The 24,280-nt window shown below is 37.3% G+C and overlaps 1 protein-coding gene across 1 annotated transcript; it reads left to right on the top strand.

Annotated features, from left to right (window-relative positions):
- The first annotated feature begins 1,818 nt into the window (after positions 1-1,818).
- Positions 1,819-24,231, top strand: LOC120478191 (uncharacterized). Its single transcript, XM_089133496.1, has 5 exons — positions 1,819-1,993; positions 6,688-7,008; positions 7,198-7,533; positions 23,336-23,656; positions 23,823-24,231. The coding sequence occupies exons 1-5, from the start codon at positions 1,948-1,950 to the stop codon at positions 24,008-24,010; spliced, it is 1,212 nt and encodes a 403-aa protein (XP_088989622.1). The 5' UTR covers positions 1,819-1,947; the 3' UTR covers positions 24,011-24,231.
- The last annotated feature ends 49 nt before the right edge of the window (positions 24,232-24,280 follow it).

Genomic DNA, 24,280 nt, shown 5'->3' with positions numbered 1-24,280 from the left:
TTTGAACGTGTTCTAGACTTCAAGTCTGCGCGCGCAGTTGTTGGGAGCGGCCAATGAGCTAATGTTTTGTATCTACGTCAGTCACGACGAAACAGCTAATGACTCGTTTCAAAAACAATTCATTTCATAGACTCAGAGTCGACTCTCACTTTTGAAGTACAATAACTTTATATACGGTGCACTTTCAGATATATATCTTTGCAGGATGTTTTCATTCACTTAGAGCTATATTCCACACCATATGAACAGTCATTTTCAAAAATCCATGATAGGGGCTCTTTAAAGGAGTAGTTCACTTTTGAAAAAACTTTTGCTGATAATTTACTCTCCCCCATGTCATCCAAGATGTCCATGTCTTTCTTTCCTCAGTCGAAAAGAAATTTAGGTTTTTGATGAAAACATTCCAGGATTTTTCTCCATATAATGGACTTCAATGGGAACCGGATGGTTCAAGTATCAAAAGACGGTTAATAACTGTTTCAGATGCAGCTTCAAATGTCTTTAAACGATATCAGCCGATGAATAAGGGTCTTATCATGCGAAACGAGCGGTTATTTCAAAACTTATTCCAAAAATGTAACTTTTCTAAGGACAAATGCTAGCCTTGCTCTATTCTCTGAGGCGCGTTTGTAACGTCACGTAATACGTAATTACGTTCAAAAGGTCACGGGCGACGTAGCCGAAAGTACAGAATCAAAATCATCCGACATCATTGTTTTTCCTTTTAATTCCTTTTTTGAAACGGTGTTTGAGTTAGTTTGCACGTTTAACCTATGCGTTCAACTTGTAAACACTGACTCTGTACTTTCGGCTACGTCGCCCGTGACCTTTTGAACGTAATTACGTATTACAAACGCGCCTCACAGAATAGAGCAAGGCTGGCATTTGTCCTTAGAAAAGTTACATTTTTGGAATAAGTTTTGAAATAACCGCTCGTTTCGCATGATAAGACCCTTATTCCTCGTCTGGTGTCGTTTAAAGACATTTGAAGCTGCATCTGAAACTGTTATGAACCGTCTTTTGGACCTTGAACCATCTAGTTCCCATTGAAGTCCATTATATGGAGAAAAATCCTGTAATGTTTTCATCAAAAACCTAAATTTCTTTCCGACTGAGGAAAGAAAGACATGGACATCTTGGATGACATGGGGGTGAGTAAATTATCAGCAAAAGTTTTTTCAAAAGTGAACTAATCCTTTAAGTTTAGGCTTAGAACCAGGGTGAAGTCTTTAAAGGGATACTCCACTTTTTTTGGAAATAGGCTCATTTTATCACTCTCCCAGACTTAAACAGTTGGGTTTTACCGTTTTCGAATGTATTCAGCTGATTTTTTTGATATTTAGAAGAATATCAGTAAACAGACAGTTTCTGGTCTCATCGACTTCCATAGTATATTTTTTTTCCTACTATGCAAGTCAATGTGTGTTTACTGATATTCTTCTAAATATCAGAAAATCGTCTGAATGGATTCGAAAACGGTAAAACTCAACTGTTTAACTCTGTGGTAACTAAAATGAGACTATTTCCAAAAAGAGTGGAGTATCCCTTTAAGTTAGAGCCGCTAAAGCAGTGCTACTACCCATGTGAACATGAACACTAAGCTTTTCCCTCCAAAAATATAGCCTAAAACTCATCTAGCCGTTGTCACCCTGCCTCTCCAAATGCAAAACTGACATTAACAAAATGCAATAATAGCTGAAAAAGTACTTGGATGCGTGTTTTATTATCAATAATGCAATTGGGGCTCACATGAACCATGTGACACCAGAGCGGGTCGCAGCTCTTTCTCTCTATGGGAGTGGGAGTGGCCAGGCTCTCCGTAGACAACTCTGGTTTTCTCACTCAGTAAACGAGAATAGACACAGAGCAGCTTCACATCAGCTCATCTGTCATTTTATTCCTGAAGCCGTTTTGAAGAGTTTGTTTTTTCATATTTGTGGACTGAAGATGTTTCGGATTGTTTTCTTCTGTCTGTGTTTCTGCCGTCTGGATGGTGAGTTGTTGGTTAAATATGTTTTTAAGTTAAATATGGTTAAATGTGCACTGTAAAAAATTTGGCGTAGGATTTACTTGAAAAAACCTTGCTAAACTATCTCCCTCAGAAAATGCTAGTAAATTAACAAAGATTTGCCAAGTAAAAACCTAAACATATTTATCAGTAGCTTAAATGAGAAATCTTTAAGTTAAATTTACTTGGAATATGGAATTAAGTAAACTTTACAAAAAATAGTAATTTTAACTCGACTTGTAAAAGGTTGATTAATATCAATTTCCTTTGCCTTTGTATTACATTTCACTAAAACAATAATCTTGAATTATTAGTCATTTATAGTATGTGCTTTACTTAGATCAAAGTAATTTATATATATACATCATGTCAGACATTAAGCCTCATGTGAATGCAAACACCTCAATACTTGGTAGACAATACACAATGGCGGTAACATTTGATGGGTCGTTTTTGTCATTTTGAGCAAAAAATGTACTCGAAATGTCACAAAATGGCAATTTACTAATACTGACAACAAAAAAAATCAATGATAAAACAGTGTAAATACAGCTAGAAACTAGTGAAAAATGAGCTTCGTTGATTATTCAAGGTCCAGTGCATGATGGGAACCCCAGTATCAGAAATAATTTTATTGAGTTGATATTTACACTTTCATTTATACTCGCTTGAATTAAGTACTGATAGGGAATTTACTTAGTTTTTTAAATTCTTGCCTGAACTAACTTTTTCAAGTAAATTACATTGGGTTTTTTCACTAGTATTTACTTCACCAAAAAAATCATTTTTTACAGTGTGTTTTTAAGTTAAACATGTTTAAATATGTTTTTAAGGCTTCAGTTGTTTGTCTTCTGGTTCCATGTAATAAATGACTGGTTAAGAATAGTCAGAGAGGATTAACATTCACTGTTACAGGACAGTTTAGGGTAGGGCTGGACGATATGGCCAAAAAAATTATCACAATAATTGTTTTTATATCAGTCGATATCGATAATTATCACGATATACTGTATGTCAAATCTGTTTTTCTTTCAAGTTTAAAGGCAGATTTTTGCTCCTAAGTGAAAGTTGTATAAATTGTGTTTTTAAACTTCTCTTTAAATTTATGTTCATTAACAAAAACAGTAACATCTGTTTGTTTGTTTGTTTTTTAAATGTATAACGACCACATTTTTATTTGGTAAAAAGCAAGATTCTGAGTGTTTGAGTTGTATTAAAATTAACCATTGGTCATCCAGTCTCATGCATTTAGATCATGATAACCATATTTGGAAGTTTAATAATGAATTGTTAAAGAACGATAGATTTTACCAAAAAGTGTTGGCTCTTATTGAGGAGATTGATAAGTTAGATGTTTTAAATAAATGGAAATGGTTCAAATTTAAGGTTAAACAAATCAGCAATTGATACAGGTACATTTTTTTATCAGTGAGGAGAAAACCTAAACAAAAGGGATTGATTGGAGAAATAAACTATTTAGTAGTTAATATAAGAATCACCAGATAATTCAGCAAAATTACAGTCACCGCAATCTCAACTAGAGGAGTTATATTCTGAAAAAGCAAAAGGAGTTTATAATCGATCGAGAGCACGATGGATTGAGGAGGGAGAAAAAAGTTCCTCATATTTTTTTGTCCTTTGGAAACAAACAAACAAATAAAAAGATTAGCAAGTTTAAGATTAATTTAATAATTATTATTTTTTTAAATAATTAATTTATTATTTGGGAAAATAAGAAATCACATAAACTGAAAGAGGAAGACAAAGTTTTAATTGATGGTGAGTTGACCTTGGAAATGAATATAGCTTTAAAACAAAACAATGAGTAATTGTAAATCAGCTATTGATTTTTTAAAACATTTTTGGAAATATATTCAGAAACTATTAACGCATTCAGAAAGGAAGTTTATCTCCTACTATGAAAACTGCTTTAACAACCTTGTTACCTAAACCTAAAAGAGTATAAACAGTATTTTAGATAATTGGAGACCAATAACTCTGTTCTGTACAGATTATAAATGACTTGCCTTGATTTATGCTAATCGTCTTAAATTGGTACTTGGCAATCTTGTAGAGAAATATCAATCAGCATTCACCAAGATATATTCAAAACCATATTAGACTATCAATCACGGATATAATCAGAAAGCCTCATTTTGTTTTTAGATATTTTTTTTAAGCATTCGATAATGTGGAGCATGAATTTTTATTTACGATGCTTAGAATGGGTTTTGAGGAAGGGTTTTGCAAGGTTTTTATAACAACATTAATAGTTATATATCCCTTAACACAGGCATGACTCCTAGAATTAACATTTTGCGTGATATTAGACAAGGCTGTCCAATGTCCCTAAAACTGTTTATTTTATGTAGGCTACTCAAATGTTAGCTTATTTAGTGGTCAACCATCCTCAATTATAAGGAAGTACCATTTCTGATTATGAACATCGAATTAAGTCAATTTTCTGATGATACGGTAATATTTTTTAAAAGACAAATAAGTGCCGACCTCATCGACACGATCCTCAACAACTCGTCTCCATACGGGCGTGATTCGACTTCCAAACAGATGCAAATACACAAATACTCTCAATGTTCCGATCCAATGCTGCCCGAATCACACACTGTTCCTTTGTCAACTGAGCCTTTCCCAAGCTTTCTTCATTCTGTCCCTGCTGGAGTTTTGGGTCCTTGCCACTGTTGCCTTGGCTTTTGGTTTGCTTAGTTGGGTACATTTAAAGACTGGCTTTTTAAATTTTATTATATTGTTGTCTGGGGTCAACTTATGACGTCCGCTTAAGGGGATAGTTCACTTTGAAATTAATATTTGATGCGTTTTATCTTACCTCAAGGCAACGCAGTCTCATCCCAAAAAGTTATATAACTGACGTTTTGGGACGTCTTTTGACCATACATCAATATCCGCCTTTTTAGGGCCCCCTTAAACGTCGGTAGATGAGGTTATGGGATCCTAACTCTACCCCAGACCTAAACCTAACCCGTCACCTAACTGACGTTAAAGGTAAAGCGTCAGTTGTATGACGGCCCGGGATCACCATCTACCGACGTTTAAGGGGGCCCTAAAAAGGCGGATATTGACGTATGGTCAAAATACGTCCCAAGACGTCAGTTATATGACTTTTTGGGATGAGAATGTGTTGCTCAAGGGCATCCAAGATGTAGGTGTCTTTGTTTCCACAGTATTTTCAATTTTGACATTTTTCAGTCAAACCGTTGTTGTCCATCAGTCATACACTGGAGGCTAAGGGGGTCCACCAAAGAGCAGCACAGAGAAGTCCAAATTAAACATGATTTAATGACTCGTACATGTAAGTACACATTGACGGCCTAAGACACGAAACGAGCGGTTTGTGTGAGAATAACCAACAGTATTTATATCGTTTTTACCTCGTGTAATCACAGTGATTTGAATCAGTTGATGTCCAACTGAACCGAACTGAATCAGTTCAATGTTACGCCGGAAGTGATCGCTTGCGTGTGACGTCACTCAACATTTACACGGAGATTTCGGAAGTTTTGCCTTTTACTAAACATATTTAGATATACCGAAATCGTCTTCCATTGCGGTTTCCCGTATATCTAAATATGTTTAGTGAAAGGTAAAACTTCCGAAATCTCTGTATAAACAAAGAGTGACGTCGGCGCGCAAGCGATCACTTCCGGACCGAAGCGCCCGTGCCGTCAGATCATTTTGTCGTGGCTATGATTACAAGAGGTAAAACGATATATAAATACTGTTGGTTATTCTCACACAAACCGCTCGTTTCGTGTCTTAGGCCATCAATGTGTACTTACATGTACGAGTCACTAAATCATGTTTCATTTGGACTTCTCTGTGCTGCTCTTTGGTGGACCCCCTTAGCCTCCAGTGTATGACCGATAGACAACAACGGTTTGACTGAAAAATGGCAAAATTGAAACTACTGTGGAAACAAAGACATTTACATCTTGGATGCAAAAATTAATTTCAAAAGTGAACTATCGCTTTAATTTTTGCATTCAAAAACATCAACATGAATAAGTAATAGGCTATTTTCTACCCTAGTATTGAGCTTAGCTCAAAAATGCTCTTACTGAAGACTTGGGAGTAAACGCCCTCTGCTGTGAGTGGATAACAGTTTTGTGCATTATAATGAGTTTCGACTCACCCGTCGATGCACTTGTTCTGAAAACGTCCAATGTTGTAACATGGCGGAATGATTCGCCCACATGTTCGACCCAGAGTCCATGTGTTGCACCATTCCTGTCAGATCCAATATAGACGGCACAGCACCGTTCTTTACTCTTAAACGTCTGCAAATCCACTCTTGTTGACAAAAACAATCCTAAGTGAAATGAAGACCATGTTTTACCCTCGTCAGCTGGAACGTCATTAAAAATAAAGTTTATTTTGTAATCCAGAGGAAGCTTATGCAACCAGTGGAATCGAATAAAGATGACAGTAAATTCAGTACTTGTTACAACATTAAATTAAAAGTGTCTTTTTATTTAGTTTTTGTGCCGTATTAAATCTATTTCTTTTTTGATTCATCGTCTTTTGTCTTTGTGTTGCTGCAGAATATTATTAACATCACATTTAAATGATTTAACGTATTTCAGTGAAGCTTCATCGAACCAACATCGAGTGATTTCAAAGCTGTGAAAAACTCTGTTCTTCAGGTGTGTTTGGTGAAGATAAGGTTATGATGGAGGGAGATTCACTCACTCTAAACTCTGATCTCACTGAAATAAAGGATGATGATGTGATTCAGTGGAGGTTTGGAGAAGATAATGAGACTGAAACTTTAATCGCTGAAATCAATAAACGGGCCGACAGAATCGCTGTATATGATGATGTTCTTGATGGGAGATTCAGAGACAGACTGAAGCTGAACAAACACACTGGATCTCTGACCGTCATAAACATCACTGCAGAGATTGGACGTTATTCTCTACAGATCAACGGTGTGAAGAAGAGAACGATCTATATTGATTCCTATGGTGAGGCTGAACACATTTGTTTCACCTGTTTTTAATGACAACATTTAAATTAATCCGTTCACCATTTTGATTCTTTTTGTTTTTTGATGTTGTTTATTTCAAACTGACATTTAGTAAAACATTATTATAAGCGATTTCACATTATTAATCTGACAAACCCTGTTTGTGTTTCGTCTGTGTGTTTCTCAGCATCAGTGACTCTGAGGTCAGCGATGAAGGGAGATTCACTCACTCTAAACTTTGATCTCACTGAAACAGGGGATAATAATGTGATCGAGTGGAAGTTTGGAGATGATCATAAGACTGAAATTTTAATCGCTGAAATCAATAAACGGGCCGACAGAATCGCTGTATATGATGATGTTCTTGACGGGAGATTCAGAAAAAGACTGAAGCTGAACAAACACACTGAATCCCTGACCATCAGAAACATCACAACTAAACATGCTGGAGAATATAGACGATATGCAGGACAAAATACAACTAAGTGTAGTTCGGCCAGTAAAGTCCTTCTCTCTGTCTTTGGTAGGTTAAATATTTGTTCCATTTCGTCCTGGGAACTCCAACGTGTCGTCGGGGAGTTCCCTGATGAACTGGGATCAATTGCCTTCGAGAGAATTAAAAACGAGCCAATAAATTTGCATTGTTTACTTCCGCTTTTTATATCCGCGCTAATAGGTGGCTCGCACAATGCGAATTTACTGGCTCGTTTTTAATTCTCTCGAAGGCAGTTGGCTGGCAAGCGTGATCCCAATTCGTTAGGGAAGTCCTCGACGACACGTCTCCGTTCCCTGTACTCAGAGAACGAGGGTTACATAGGTAACCGAGACGTTTTACCATTTTATGTTGTAATCAAACGAAATAATATTAAAGGGGTGGTAAAATACCCTTTTCAGAAGATGTAAAATAAATCTCTGATGTCCCTAGAGTGTTTGGTTTGTTACAAACATCATTAACGTGGCTGTAATTCTGGGTGATTATTTATTGATAGGCTAAACTCATTTTTCATAAGTCTGCAGTGTCATAACTACATCTCTGACGTTTAAAACAAACCAAACCGTTTGAAAATCGGCAGAAAATTGAGCAAATTATGGTTATTTAAAAAGTACATGCACCATTAAAACACAATGTTACGTGTGAGGAAACTGACTGTGACAAGATGGCCGCCAGTGCGGCCGTCGACCACCATTGGCCAGCAGCGCGGACGAGACATCTAGCCTTAGTCATATGGCTATATCAAACATTTTTGTTTAAACGCGCGTCAGTTTCACTGTTCAAGCGCGAATTAACACAAAGTAGCGTCAAACACGACACGGTAGACACGAATTTGACGTGCTATTCGCGTCTCGTGCGAACGCACAGTTATACAACAACTTTTCCTCTTCTCAACATGGACTGTGTTCCCGAGGCGGGTTTACATTTTAGGTTTGCTGATGTCACTAACCTGGAGGAATGTTGTGTAGTCCATACCAGCCGTTTGTTGTAGTCCTTTTCTTTAAAAGCAAATATCTTCCTTTGCTTTGAACTGACCGTTGTAAATCAGAAATTTATGCGCTTAAAGTTAGAAAAGTGAAATCGTGTTTTACCACCTCTTTAACTAAATACGATTTTGTTTCTCTTCTGTTTTTTTTATGATATTGTTCATTTGAAATATAACTCTGTTTCTGTTTGTTGATCCAGTTGAAATATCAGTGATGGAGGGAGAATCACTCACTATAAACTCTGATCTCACTGAAATAAAGGGTTATGAATGGATTCGGTGGATGTTTGGAGATGAAAACATTTTAATCGCTGAAATTGATGCTGGCAGAATCACTGTATATGATGATTATCTCGGGAGATTCAGAGACAAACTGAAGCTGAACAATCAAACTGGATCTCTGACCATCACAAACATCACAACTGAACAAGCTGGAGATTATAAACTACGGATCATTCGGAATGAGTATTGGAATTTGCAAAGTTTCTCAGCAAAAGCTTTCAGAGTTTCCGCCTCTGGTGAGTAGAGATCACCTCCTGTCCTTGAAATATTCTTGTTTTTTTGTTTTGTTTTTTACCAGTTATTTACATATTTATTAATTGTTGAATTATTTTATAGTTTGAGATGCTAGATAAACACTGAACACACTGATTGAACCGAAATAAGATTGTTGATTAGATTTGTTCTTATTTTTTCTTTTTCTCTCATGTTTTCCAGCTCGTCTGCCTGTTCCTGCCATCAATAGAGACTGATAATTATAATAATACGTTTATTTTATATAGCGCCTTTCAGAGTTCTCAAGGTCGCTTTACAGTTAAGTACGAATAAATAAGACATAGAAACATGTTACAATAAAAAATAAATTGAGACAGAAACATGACAAACAAACAAAATTAAATAGTGGTAGGCTACATAAACATAGAAATCAAGGTAAACAAGTAGTGAAAAGATCACTTTTAAGGTGAGTTTTAAAATCGTGTAATGATGAGAAGTCGCGGATGTGTTGGGGAATAGAATTACAGAGAGTTGGGGCAGTTAAAAGTTAAAGTGAAATTGTTAAAAGACCGGTCTCAAATGATCTAAGTGTGCGAACTAGGGAGTATGAGATCAGTAATATAGGGGGGTGAGTGCTTAGAATAGGAAATATAAAGCGAAAACGTACCGGTAGCCAAATAAGTTTGCGTAAAATCAAAGTAATGTGGGAAGATTTCTTTGTAAGGACCCTAGCTGCAGAGTTCTGAATATATTGGAGTTTATTTATAGAGTCGGGCAAGCCATAGAAAAGAGAATTGCAGTAATCAAGACGTGGTGTGATGAAAGCATGAACCAAGGTTTCGGCATCGCTGATTTTCAGAAATGGACGCAAGTGTGTGATATTACAAAGGTGAGAGAAGGCAGACAGAAATATATTTTCTCACTTACTCATTAATTCAATTCAAATTTATTGGTATAGCGCTTTCCACAATACATATCGTTTCAAAGTAGGGGTGTGCGACATTGACAAAACAATTATATATCGATATTTTTGGGGATTTTGCCGAGAACGATAATCAGACAAAAATTTTAATTATTCAAAAATGTGTTTGTAAATGTCTTTTATTTTACTAACTCCGTTTTACAATGTCAATTTGATGTTGATAAATTAATAATTTTAGAGCATTATTTAAAACTGAAGCATTCATGTAGAAATAACACAAATGCTGTAAGGGTGAACTGTGCAGAATATACAAGCAACTATGACATTATAATAAAAGTATCTAAATGCAAACTTCTGTCAATAACAGCACTAGAAAAACATTGTAAACAAATTATTCCCTTCTGTAAAATGTTCTATAGTCAAAAATACAAAAAAAACTAGTCCATAAATTACTAACTTCAAGTTCTGTCCAATATTACACTGTAAAATTAGAAACCCTTCAGATTTGTCCAATATTGCACTCTCTAAAAAAGCTGTATAAACAGATGATTACTGTAGACAAAGTCTACGATTTAAAGACTAACAGGCAAAAAATGTAACGTCTTTAAAAGCCAAAATCTCTCTCTCAACCGCTTGCATTGGCACCATGTCTCTGGCAGGCTAATTGGTGACAGCGTTTGATCTGTCACTTTTTCGGTCCTAAGGAACTTTCTAGGTAAATCGGCCAAAGTTTGTTGCGTGTGTTTTTGTTTTTATTTTTATCTTACCCCGTTGTGTTCGGCTGACTCGCGAAGCTTTTCATAATCCTCATATTATGTGCGGTGGGTAGTTCGAAGATGAAGAGATTGATGGTCGTCAAGCTGCTCGACACATCATCAGCGTCTTTTGACTAACATCTCCGACCTTTCAAAACCAAACCACCTCCATGCTAGTGATGACGACCCACGTATTTAAATCTAGCGTGGATTGTGAGTTGGCTGGTGTTTGAATATCTTCTTCTCTCACCGTTTCTTTGCTCATTTTAATTTCTGTCAGACACCGACGCTCTGGGGTGCGTTTCCCGTACAACGACGTAGTTCATTGTTTCACTACCATAGTACGATGCATCGTTGTTAAAATCAACTAGCTAGTCACGACTGTTTCCCGAAACCCACTGTCGCAAAGTATCGTTCAACCACGTTGGTTTCCCAGATAGCAAACTGACATTGAATCAACGTAGAAACATGACATCGAAACAACGTTGATATGACATTGTTTTGCTCATCGAATTAACGTTGAACCAACGTCAGACGCGTCATTCTTTCAAAACTAACGGAAAATCAACTTGAAATCAACGCGTTGAAAAACGTTATGAAAGCAAACCAATTTTCGATTTTCATTTAGCTTTGAAGAATGCCGCGTCTGACGTTGGTTCAACGTTAATTCGATGAGCAAAATCAACGTTGTTTCAATGTCATGAGAGACGTCGTTTCCACGTTGATTCAATGTCAGTTTGCTGTCTGGGTTCGCACATGGTGGAGTAATAAGTACTTTTAATGAAACTGTTTGAGATCCAATTAACGCTAGATTTGTTTTATAAAATTACAGACATGTCATCTGAGGACTATTTCTAATTGTTCTCAGTTGTTTTGCTTTATCACCAGACTCAATATTTGGCTCGTTCTAACATTGTAGAGCACGTTCGCACATGCGCACTCTTCAAGCACGTTACTTCAAATCTTTTGAAAAACTAAAAGACGTAAATTACATTTGTATGTATGCTGAATAAAAGGCACCGGTTGAACTGAATGTCAGCTTGCTTATTTTGCTCAAGATAGGGATTTATTACTTCCAAATGTCAATAAAATATAGAAACGATGCCTATAACCACAGGTCGAGAGCTGTCGTTCAAACCACACAACTTTGCGATGCTGTTTCCGAATGTTCGTTGGAACGATGGTTTCGGGAAACACCGACTCGTTGGACTATGCTGATAACGACGGAACTTGCGACCATAGTTGGCTAACGATGCTTTCGGGAAACGCACCCCAGAATGCACGTGTCACGTTTGCACCCTTGCGCGCGGTCAATCTGTGGACAACTGATGCAGCGTTTTGATTAATTTCTGAAAATGAGTGACATTTTCAATAATATGATTTCGCAAATCGTTTAAACAACAATTATGATATCGCAAAGTCGGTATACCTACATCGCACAATCCTATTTCAAAGCAGCTTTACAGGAAGTGCATTTTAGAAATGTGCATTTCCTACATAGGCTTGAAAAAATACAGTTAATCATGTATTAAGGGCATAACATATCGCCGGCGTTTAGTCGTCTCTTCACAGGTTTTGGAGCATCTGAAGTCTTCGTGAGAGGCTGGATACAAACTGGAACTGACGAACGCTAGTTACCTCGACTAGCTTCCCGAGATAAAAGCAGATGGGAAATAATTAGCATAGCTGCTGTTGATTATATTAATGCATTTGATCTGATTCAACAGTGGTATAAAAGGTAAGCATTATGTGAACGCTTAAATAAAGAGATGCGTCTTTAATCTAGTTTTAAACTGGGACAGCGAGCCCATCAGGAAGGCTATTCCAGAGTTTAGGAGCTAAATAAACGGCCTCCCTCCTTTAGTGGACTTAGATATCGATAGATCTGAGAGAAAGTCCGCAAACTCTTTTAGGAGATCAGCATAGGGCCCTGGAGGTGTATATACAGTAGCCAAGACTAGAGATAATGGGGATTTACGTTTACGTTAGCCTTTAACCTTGGACTTTTTGTAGAAATGTCATTAATGCTGCAGTTATTTTCACTGCCCATTTTGTGCCCCCATATATTTCAAACCCACAAAGTTGTCCAAAGTTCATAAACATCTCAAGGGACACTTCAACAGAGCAGTGCAACATGAAGGAAACATTTGCAAACATCTTTTTCTTTTTTAAACATCATAAGACATGTGCTATCGGTCCTAGGCTATTCCACACCATACAGCGATGGAGTTGCCCCTGCCGAATCCAGCAACATATCATTTTATGATGCAAAGTGACTTATAAATTAGTTTTTTTAATGCAATTGAAGACGAAAAGTAAAGTCAAGAACACATTTTTTTTCTTCCTTTTTTCTTTACAGCAAGATGATGTTTAGGTGATCATTAAATAAAGTACAGAATTGTTTATTATTGGTGTTTTGTCTATTCTGATTTGTTTTGCTTCGCATTGAAAATATCAAAAAATAGATATTGTAATGTTAGCATGGTAATGTTAATTAGACCATTATAGGTTGAACTCAAAGAAAAAATGGAATTTGAATTAAAAAAATATTAAAAAAAAAAACATTGTAGCAATATAATATAGCCTACTATTTTTCTGAAGATATTTCAACCTGTAATTGTATCCCTTCCATCAGTAACAATTAGTTTTTTTGGCACATGCATTAAGCAGGGAACGCAAATATATATTGGATAATTTATTTGGAGACCGTAATATTGCATCCTATTGTTTTTAATTGCATTTGGATAATCGTGCACTGTAGTTGTGCGGGTGTTATTCGATCTTTTGAACAGCAGGAGGCGCTGTGTTCGAAAAACGAGGGGTCTGAGAATGCGGGACTCTCGGTGGGGGACTGTAGATGCAGGCTCCGAGTCTGCAGCTTCATAATATTGGGGCGCAGCTCTTTCTCTCTATGGGAGTGGCCAGGCTCTCCGTAGATAAGCTCTGGTTTTACTCACTCTGTAGACATAAGAATAGACACAGAGCAGCTTCACATCAGCTCATCTGTCATTTTATTCCTGAAGCCGTTTGGAAGAGTTTGTCTTTTCATATTTGTGGACTGAAAGTGTTGAAGATGTTTCGCACTGTTTTCTTCTGTCTGTGTTTCTGGCATCTGGATGGTGGTGAGTTTTAAATATTTTAAGGCTTCAGTTGTTTCTCTTCTTCCGTGTAATAAATGACTGGTTAGAGGACTAACATTCTTCTACCTTTAGGCTATAAAAGGACTCTAAATATTAATTTTTGTATGTTGTTGAATATAGTTGTATGACTTCAAAATAAATGAATATAGGCATATAATAAGGCAAAAGTCGATCTCGCATGGAGTGAGTGACATGACACTGGTTGAGGTCCAGCATCTCAAAACGGATTTGACACTCAAATAACTCATTTTATGCATGAGAAAAAACTGAATAGATGTCTTAAAGCATTCTTTGGCATTAAGGGCTGTACACAAAAAACGAGTTTTTCCATTCCCCTCTGCTACTGTTCAAATGTTTTTGTGTGAACGCTGTAGTTACGTGGTTTTATTAAACTTTTAAATGTTCATATTGGGCGCCAGACAGTTTAAATAAACTGACAAAACATTTATTTTCCGATCACGGGAAACACAGAAAATCCATCTCAAGAGTCAAGATCATGAAGTCCATTCGTACAATTTTCACCAACACAAAAAAATATTTAAATCATACAGTGTCCAGCAGTAAATTCTCAAAAAGCAACAACAAAAAACAAAAAACAAATAATGAATCAGTTCGTTACTCTGATTTACCGGCGCGGTTGCGCTCAGACTTAGAAAGTTCACAATGAGTCAAAACTACAACAAAAGTAATCCCAAACAGTTAAAAAAAAAATAATAAACATCTAATGAAAACGAAATTTGTTCAACCACCGTTAATGGAAGTCGGTAAGGAGTGTTAGTAATTGTTCTTCTGATGAAAGTGTGGGAGTTTGGTAATTGTAAGTTTATGGAGACCAGAAGCCTCACCGAGAAGGCACGGGAAAGCAAATGTTTCTTTACCTCTAGGGCTAGGTGTCTCAGGTCGTCGAAGTGAAAGAACAACACTCACAGGTCTTCAACGTCACTGTCAGAATCCTCTTTGGCTTTGTTTTCTTTCGGGCGACGTTCAGGTTTCAGCTCGCGAATATCCCCGTCTATTCCGTACAAGCGCGTCCCTTCCCGTCTTTGCAGTGCAAGAATTCGGATCACCCACATGAACGAAAATCCAACAGGGAATCTTCACGACACGCTGAAACAACGGCCTCGATTTCCTTCAACTTTCTCAGACGCTAATCCCAACTTCCCAACCGGCCTTTCTCCTTCCGTTTCTCTACTTCCTCTTTTCTTTTCCTCCCAATCACCAAACCCCACCTTTTTTCGTTACTATACTTAGGTTTTCGTTTGTACGAATTTTAATAAATATTATGAAGTTGTGTAGATTTATTTATTTTTTTATTTTTTTGTCATTTAATGTAATTAAATATGACGCTGTAGCATCGCTACAACGCTAGGCGCTCAACTGCTGCCAGATGGATCGGGATTCACGCTCGTGCACAGTGTTGCTAATAAACTGGGTGTATTTTAAAGGGTTAGTTCACCCAAAAATGAAAATTAAGTCATTAATTACTCACCAGATGCTGTACCAACCCCATACCGCCCGTTTTACGCCCGTTTCACACATACTCCGTTTGCAGTGCGTATGCGGTCCGTATTTTTTTCCGTACCCATGTTAACAGGTCTTCGGAGCACAAATGAAGATATTTTTTATTAAATTTGAGAGCCGAATCACTACCACATAGGCTCCTAAGGTACTGGCTCTTGACGGCCCAGAAAGTCAATGAAGAAAATGTTTAAATATTCCATGTGACTACAGTGGCTCAACTATATGTCATCAAGCGATGAGAATACTTTTTGTGCGAAAAAACGAACAAAAATAACGACTTTATTCGACTAGGCTATTCCTTTTCTTCCTTGTTGGCCTGAAAAGAGACTTCAAGAGATTTCACGACTTATGCGCTTGAAGTTTTGTAGTTGAAGGAGATCACTATTCTCGCGCATGCGTCGTGGAAATCGTATTGAAGTCTCGTTTCAGGCCAACAAGGAAGAAAAGGAATAGTCGAATAAAGTCGTTATTTTTGTTTGTTTTTTCGCACAAAAAGTATTCTCGTCGCTTGATAAACTTATAGTTGAGCCACTGTAGTCACATGGAATATTTAAACATTTTCTTCATTGACTTTCTGGGCCGTCAAGAGCCAGTCCCTTAGGCAGCCTATATGTGGTAGTGATTCGGCTCTCAAATTTAATCAAAAATATCTTCATTTGTGCTCCGAAGACGAACGAAGGTCTTACGGGGTTGGTACAGCATGGGGGTGAGTAATTAATTACTTAATTTTCATTTTTGGGTGAACCAACCCTTTAAGTTATGCAAACAAATATAATGATATAAGACACCCAACGTACTTATTTAATTCCATTCTAAATACGTGTTTATCAAACATTTTTTCTTTAATACAGATGTGTGTTTTTTATATGCAGTGTTTATAAAAATTACATTGCATAACTGATAGGGATCGCACTGTACACAAACCTGAATAGTTGTGTGGCTCTGTTTTCATTTGATTATCATTGCACACACTTGGTGGCTTATTCACACTGTACAGGGAGTTTCTCAACTGGTTATTTAACCAGTAAGATCATAAATTACATGATCTCATATCAGATATACATTGTAGCAATTCCTCTCTCCCTCTCTCTCAAGAGTCTAAGGGTCATTCTTAACATGAAACATATGTTTAACTTACACACATGGAAAGGAATGTGCAATTTTAAGCTCTTGCTCTGGATAATAGCTGAGATAAAGAAAACACATTTTGAACAGGCGCCAACAATTTCCTTCTCATCTGCCAGATACTTTACAGGTCGTGCACTTTCGTAATTTAATTTGAAGATACCTGTTGAAACCCTACAAAGACATTTGGAAATCCCACATGGATACCTGAAGTTTGTGCGGTTTCTGTGCACTTTAACGTATTTAACGTTTATAACAACATAGTTTGCATCTAAAAAAGATTGTATATGTATGCTAGACGTACAGGAGACCCGGGTTCGAGGCCCGCTCGAAAGGTGCAATGTGTAAAAAATTTGAGCATCGATTAACACAAATGCAAAATGACATCCATAACTATGTTTTCAGTGATTTGTAAAGTCTTGGCCAGCAGGATTATCACTCCCCGTCGGATGTTCTCATTCTGTTTCTCGAACAAGACTTTGTGTAAATTCCAACGCCGTTTGTAGCGATCCAGGTCTCCCACGCTTGGCCTTTACTTCAGCTCTTTATTTTCTTTTTCAAGATCAGAAAGCTCCGATATAGCTTCCTTCTGCTTGTGAAGTTTCATCTCTTCCTTAAACTCAGAAATAGCATTACAATTCTCTTCCTTTTTTTGGATATCTTGCTTGTCAAATCTTCTGCCGAGGGAGTGAATTGCCTCAAGTATCCGCATTATGATATCGTCCACCTGATCAGGCCGCACTTTCTTCATTTTTACCCCTTTTCCACCGAAAAAAGAACTGGTTCGGAACTGGTGCTGGTTCAAAGTTGGTTCGGAGTTGGTTCAACTTGCGAACCCGTTCAGAACCTGTTTGTCTTTCCACTGACGAGCGCCCAGGGAACGACGTCGTTACGTCACTGTGTCCGTCGCTAGAAACTCTTGCAAGTACATTGCTTTGGGATTATCTCTAACTCCAAGAAAACTTTAAAAACAATTGAAATATGATTTCGTTTGATATGTAATCTTTTCTGATAAGTTATCTACCCCTGTGTCTTGTGTCTTTTTTCCTTCCATTTATTTGTTCTATATCGTGACTGTTTTCTTCTTTGCTTATATTTCAAATAAAAAAAATAAATAAATAAAAACGCTTGCGTGTTTCTGCAGTTTCTCCTGGCTTTGCGATGGTCAGAAAATATGTTTAGAGCACATCTAAACCCGCCCCAGCCCTCGCCGTAAACATGACGTGCTAAAAGAACAGTTCTAGTCCAGCAAAGAGTTGGTGCCACTTTGGAACCAGTTTTCCCAGCCGCGAACCGGTTCTTTGGCTAACTGGTTCGCGCGCAATCACCGGCTCCGAACCGGCTCTCATAATGCTTTGGTGGAAAAGGGGCTAGTGTGAACTTTGCTGGGAGTAACAGGTCAATTCTCCTCCAAGACACGTTTGTTAGTTTCAGCAGAAACCTCCATCGCGTCAATATAATCATGATCATTTCTGTTACTGCTCACGGTCTTCTCTTCAGAGTTACGTTCTCTACTTGTCATCTTTAGATGATAAAAGAAACGTTTGGGAAAAGTCTAAAAAATAAAACTTTGAGATTTTGCTAGTGATAAAACGAGGCAGCTCTCTCTCTAGTACGCCACCTTGGCCGTAACTCAGAAAAGTGAAGTCAATTAGAAGCACTTCTATAGGGCACTGCGCTGACCATGAGGTTGACGACCTAGATGTGACGTGAGGCTGTCTCCACGTCCCCTGATTGCCTGCGAGCTTCTACTTCTGTCTATACGGTAATTTCTCTACTGGGCGACAGAGAGTCGCGTTTTATGACGCAATCGTTAGCCTACTTTTACAAAAACTGCTTCCACGGGGCCATAACGTAAGATACAAAGTAATAGAGCCTACATTGTTGGCCTAAGTGATAAAGACTTCAAGTCAAGCAATGCCGTCGTTAAATCAGCTACAGGAAAAATGGAAAAGACACCAGCATTCATCATCCGCGTATTACTGATTATGGAGAAAATTAGAAATGCACCTGCACTCTCCCCTTTCACACACACAGCACTTTTGGGTTGGTTTGACATTCAGCTAATTCATTTAAATAAGTGACATGATTAGTCATGGTTTGGTTTGAAATGTGATGGGGACAGAGACGAATTCGGAAATGCATTTTAAAAAGTGCCGGGTACAATGACACATTAATTTTTTTTTTCTCTTTCGCGCAGGTCATGTTTTGAAAGACTATGTCTGGTAGCTTAGGGCTACCAGAGACAATTTATATGAGCCTGATGTAAATGAAAAAAAAAATGTATACAAAGAAGTAGGGATGACCGACCAAAAATGTGATGGGGAGGGGGGAGGGGGGGTTAAATGCAGCGATGCAAACACATGTACGGTCAAAAAAGAGAGAGGTAATCGAATGCCCTCGCCCACGGAAAATATACAGATACTTACATTGCCACCAACCCCTGCCCACCCGTATATGTTTCGTCAAACGTTATTAACGTGGCTATAATTCTGGATGATTATTTATTGTGTAACGCCCCCTATCTATCGTCTGGTGAAGTAAATAGGGCACGCCACAAATTCATGAACTAAATGCATACAGATGTTGAAGTTAGGCCCCTCTGGAGTCACAATGTAAACTTTTTTTTTTTTTTGGAAAGTTACGAATAATTAAATCAATAAGCACCTTAACTATTCAAGTCAACAAACACTTTAGAAAGAAAAAAAAAACAATGGTAAAAGTACAAAACATAAGATTTAATTGGTAAAGAGTTATAGTATGTTAACTAGCTCAAACAAGTAATTACTGATAAAGTAAATGTAAAGTATTCACACAATCACCTTGTCATTAAATCTGACACAAAATAACCCCCGAAAAAACAATATCTCAGTTGCCAGACCTACTGAAAATAGTCTCCAGGTCAGATTGAACAAATCACCTCAAATGGATGAATGAATACAATAACTCCCACAGATGGTAAAATTATATAACCTGAATATTCACATACATATTTCAGTGCACTGAGCAATCCTATGTTAACCAATATTTAATGCGGTGGGCCCAAACACACACCAGTCATTCACACAAACCACCCATTGCAAGCTTGAATCGTAGCTCGTGTTTGTGGTGGCCGGGAAATTGAAAAATGGCCCCTTCACTGCACGAAACAAATCATACCTCAATTTCACGTGTACCAATACAGCAATTCCGGAATCCTGTAGCAGGCCTCGCTCTCGCTCGCCCTCGTCAACCGACGACACGCACCGCCCACGTCGCCAGAGGAACCCCAAATAACGCGGGTATTTGGGGTGCTATCTGGTCCTCAAGGTCTCCCTCGTGGTGAATGAAAAACCACTGCGTTAACAGTCTTTACTCTTTTTGCTAAACGGATGCTTTAAACTTAACGTTAGAGTCATACGCGCAGATAAGCGTTGACAATTAAACAGCCTCAAGTCCCTCCCCTTCCGGTCGACCACCATGGGACGTTATGCTGCGTTCAAGTCCTCCTTTGCAGTTTGTACGAGGTGAGAAGTCGTGTTTACGACGTGAGGTGCGTTCAAGTCAGTTTCGTCAGAGCAAAATGGCAGTGTACCTACTTTTAATTAATTACAGGAAAATACAGCAAGGTTTGTTAACTCTGCTAATAAAAAAACGAAGAACAAAGAATGCGCGTCAGGTGTGTTTTTCTTTTTATGTTTTTTATTAGTTAATGAAGCCAATGTAAACTCTATGTATATTACAATGATATCATATTTTGTGCAGAGAGCTTGCTTTATAAATGAAAAAGCCTTACAATGTCAGAAATGTAAACATTGAAATTCAATTAAAATTTACCGTCAACAGACGTTGAAAGAACGTTTCTCACTGACACGCCCCCAACTCGTACAGATCGGAGCTTAAAGAAAATCCCGAGCTCCTCACTGGTATTTACAACATTGTGGTGGCGTCGGTTCAACTCGTAATTACGATCTATACGAGATGACTTGAACGCAGCATTAGGCCTACTTCGGAAAAATATTGAATGGTAGACTGGCAAGCGACAACAAATATTTTGATCTCGTTTGAACTGTGCTCTGAGTTATATGATGTTTGTCAATTTAAAAGATAGGCTATACATTTTAAAGTAAAGAAAGTCGCAGTTTGATGTAAAACCGTAAGACAGTGAAAATACGTAATTACAAAGACTACAAACCCCAGGCGCACATTTTCTCTCAATGAATGAAGCTAACTTTACTGAGGCTAACGGTCATTGTGTCTTACGTTATAATCGTAACGTTACGCCGTCATGCCTGGGTGTTTTGTACCAGACTGCACACACACGAGCAGATCTCGTTTCGCTTCCCAGGAGATGTTCATAGAGCGATTTTCATATAAAACTAAATGTTACTCTTCCGTTGTATGACAAACTGCAACGTTTTTGACTTTCAGAATTATATTTTAAATTGACAAACATCATATGTGTAATTGAGCACACAGTTCAGACGGAATTAAAAGATAAGTTGTCTCTCGCCATTGACTACCATTCATATTTTTTTCCGAAATAAGGTCCCGTGAGCCGGAAGCGGAGGGGCGGGACTCTGAACCGCAACACTGGAAGGCCGTAGCGTAAACACTTGCGGAGATCTCAAAGTAAACCCAAATTATTACTCCCTGTGTTCGTGCTACACACCCGATCTACAGTTAAAGATTTTTTTTAAAACTTGTAAATCGTCAACTCACTCTCTTACTCCAAGCGTCTCTCATATTCATCCTGCGCTCGTCAACAAAAACTCTCATCTCCCGAACAACCACTCACGCTGCCTTCACACTGGCAGTTGAAATCAGCTCCGTAATACGCAATACGTTCCCAACGGACGTCGTACTACACAGTGAAAAGCGTCGGACGCGGGTAGAACAAAAATGGCGGAGAGATTAAAGTTTGATTCTGTCAGTTCTGTATGATCTCTCTGATTAGGGTTATGCTGCGTGAGGAAAGTTGCTCAGGACGTTGACATGTCAGGTCGGCTAAAAAATGTGATATAGTGGTCAATAGTTCAATGTCTACCTTCAATTTAATTGTATTAACTGCCCTTATAAACGTTAGAAAGTCATGAAAATAAAAATGACATCACAACTTATCGTTATAAAATCAATATTTATTTTATTAAAAGTTAATAATTTTGTTTATCAGTACCATAGCAACGGTCAACTTCCGCTGGAATTGTCGGATAGGAACCGTCCGTATATAGCTTTTCGCAAGAGTTCACATTTTTGAACGCATCCGGATGACCAACGGACACGATTTTCTTCGCACCGCACTCGGTCGGACCCGTTTCGGACCCATTCGCATGCGGTCTGCGAATCTCCATAGGAAATGAATGACTTCCGGTCGTTTCGCAGCCGCATCGGAGCTGATTTCAACTGCCAGTGTGAAGGCGGCGTCACGTTACATAAACACAAACACCGGTGAGGGTGGGACTTAATTCACATAAACCAATGAACTAATAAAATACCTATAAAAAATTATTTTAAAATAAAAATAATGAAATAAAATTGATGGTTAAAGCCACGTTTTCCACATGTACACATCTATCAAGCTTGTTTATCCTGTGCACGCTCTTAATTTATGGACATTTTTGTCTTTTTCAGTTTTGTTTTTTGATCCCTTTGCCTGTGTTAAAGCCAACTGCAAAAAACTTGGCACTGGTGTGTATTTTTATTGGAATTTTACTATTTCACCGTCATTTTCTTAAAAAAATATTTTTTGCATTAGGTACAAAAAATACTCCATCAGTGCCTTTTGGACAAAAATGTCCCCATTGAAACCCATTAAAACTGCCATTTTTAATCCCCGGTTCAGTTAACTATAAAATTATGCAATCTTTGTTAAGAGGCTTTCATTCTGATGGCAAGGCTTCAAAATTTTATTTTGTACTATTTTTTATCAGATGGTGTCATTTTTTTTAAAGTTTGGCCTATAAAACAAATATCGCTTTATTGCGCCTGTGTGTGTTTGTAATACTGAGAGAGAAAAACTGCAAATTCAAATCCAATCACTGTGAGCTCCAGTGGGGTTTTGCTGGCACCCAATGGGGAAATGATGTTACTACGCCCAAACAAACTGTTACTGAAAGCTCATTTTTTGAGATATCGTCCTCAAATTTGGAACACAACCTATTTAGATTTATGGCTTTGATTTTATTGCAGTTTTGAGTTCAAACTGATTTATAAAATATATATTTTATATAAAATATTTTTTATAAATAATTTTCATAAACTTATTTTTTTACTTCAGCAATAATCTGCAAAGGGTCTTCTTTAAAATGATACCAAACTTAAGGCTGTGCTCCAAAGCGTCACATTTTATGACAGTTTTTTGACATGGACATTTTTGTCCTCTTTTTACCTATGCGTAACTTTTTTTAATTGATGCACAAGGGTTAAAGGAACAAATACGGATTACTCTCTAAACAAAGATGAATGGTTAATTCACATTTTATCTCTTAATTAACCCCTTAATTCAAGCTAATAAACTGAGGTAACTTATAAACATCATACTTATAACCTTATAAATTTATTTTTCATAAGTCTGTGGTGTCATAACTACATCTCTGATGTTCATAACAAACCAAACCATTTAAAAATCAGTAGAAAATTGAGCAAGTTATGGTTATTTAAAAACTAACTTGGGAGAAATGTGGTGTAGTCCATAGCCTACCAGCCGTTTGTCGCAGTCCTTTTCTTTAAAAGCAAATATCTTCCTTTGCTTTGAACTTCTTTGCAGATGTTTATGCTCCAACAGCAACTTTACACACTAACTAAAGTTAGAAAAGTGAAATCGTGTTTTACCACCCCTTTAACTAAACACCATTTTGTTTTATGATATTGTTCATTTGAAATCTAACTCTGTTTCTGTTTGTTGATCCAGTTGAAATATCAGTGATGGAGGGAGAATCACTCACTATAAACTCTGATATCACTGAAATAAAGGGTTATGAATGGATTCGGTGGATGTTTGGGGATGAAAACATTTTAATCGCTGAAATCAATAAACGGGCCGACAGAATCGCTGTATATGATGATTATCTCGGGAGATTCAGAGACAGACTGAAGCTAAACAATCAAACTGGATCTCTGACCATCACAAACATCACAACTGAACAAGCTGGAGATTATAAACTGATCAATAGGAAGGAGGATTGGACTTCAAAATGGTTCTCAAGAAAAGCTTTCAGAGTTTCCGTCCCTGGTGAGTAGAGATCTTTTTTTTTTTTTTTACCAATTATTTACATATTTAATAATTGTTGAATTATTTTATAGTTTTATGATGCTAGATCATATAAACAGTGATTGAACCATAATAAGATTGATGATTAGATTTGTTCTTATTTATCTTTTTCTCTCATGTTTTCCAGCTCGTCTGCCTGTTCCTGCCATCAATAGAGACTGTTCTTCATCATCATCATCTTCATCATCACCATCATGCTGGCATATGCTTATTTTCATGTGGCTTATTTCCACCTTAGAACATAATTTGAGAACAAACAGCAATATATTTTCTCACTTTCTCATTAACCCTCTGGGCTTCTTCGGTCAAAAATGACCGAAAACTGTTACGTTTTGAAATGTTTAATTTTTTTGCTTGATCGGATCGGGCTGAAACTTGGTGACTTTTGTTGTATTACCTATATGAACACACACAAAAATCAAGGAGATGATTCTGATTTGTTAAAGGGTTGTAAAAAAAAAAGTCACACTTAGCTTCCTCCCGGTCAAAAATGACCGACATAGGAAATGAATGGGAAATACGAAAAAACAGGATTTTACGAATACGAAATACGAATTTAAAAATAAATAAATAAATAAATAAAAA

The sequence above is a fragment of the Pimephales promelas genome, chromosome 7 (assembly GCF_988280905.1).
Source record: "Pimephales promelas chromosome 7, fPimPro1.hap1.1, whole genome shotgun sequence".
NCBI classification, from domain to species: Eukaryota; Metazoa; Chordata; class Actinopteri; order Cypriniformes; family Leuciscidae; genus Pimephales; species Pimephales promelas.
The sequence above is the reverse complement of the archived record's forward strand: the minus strand, read 5'-3'. Positions and strand labels throughout refer to the sequence as shown.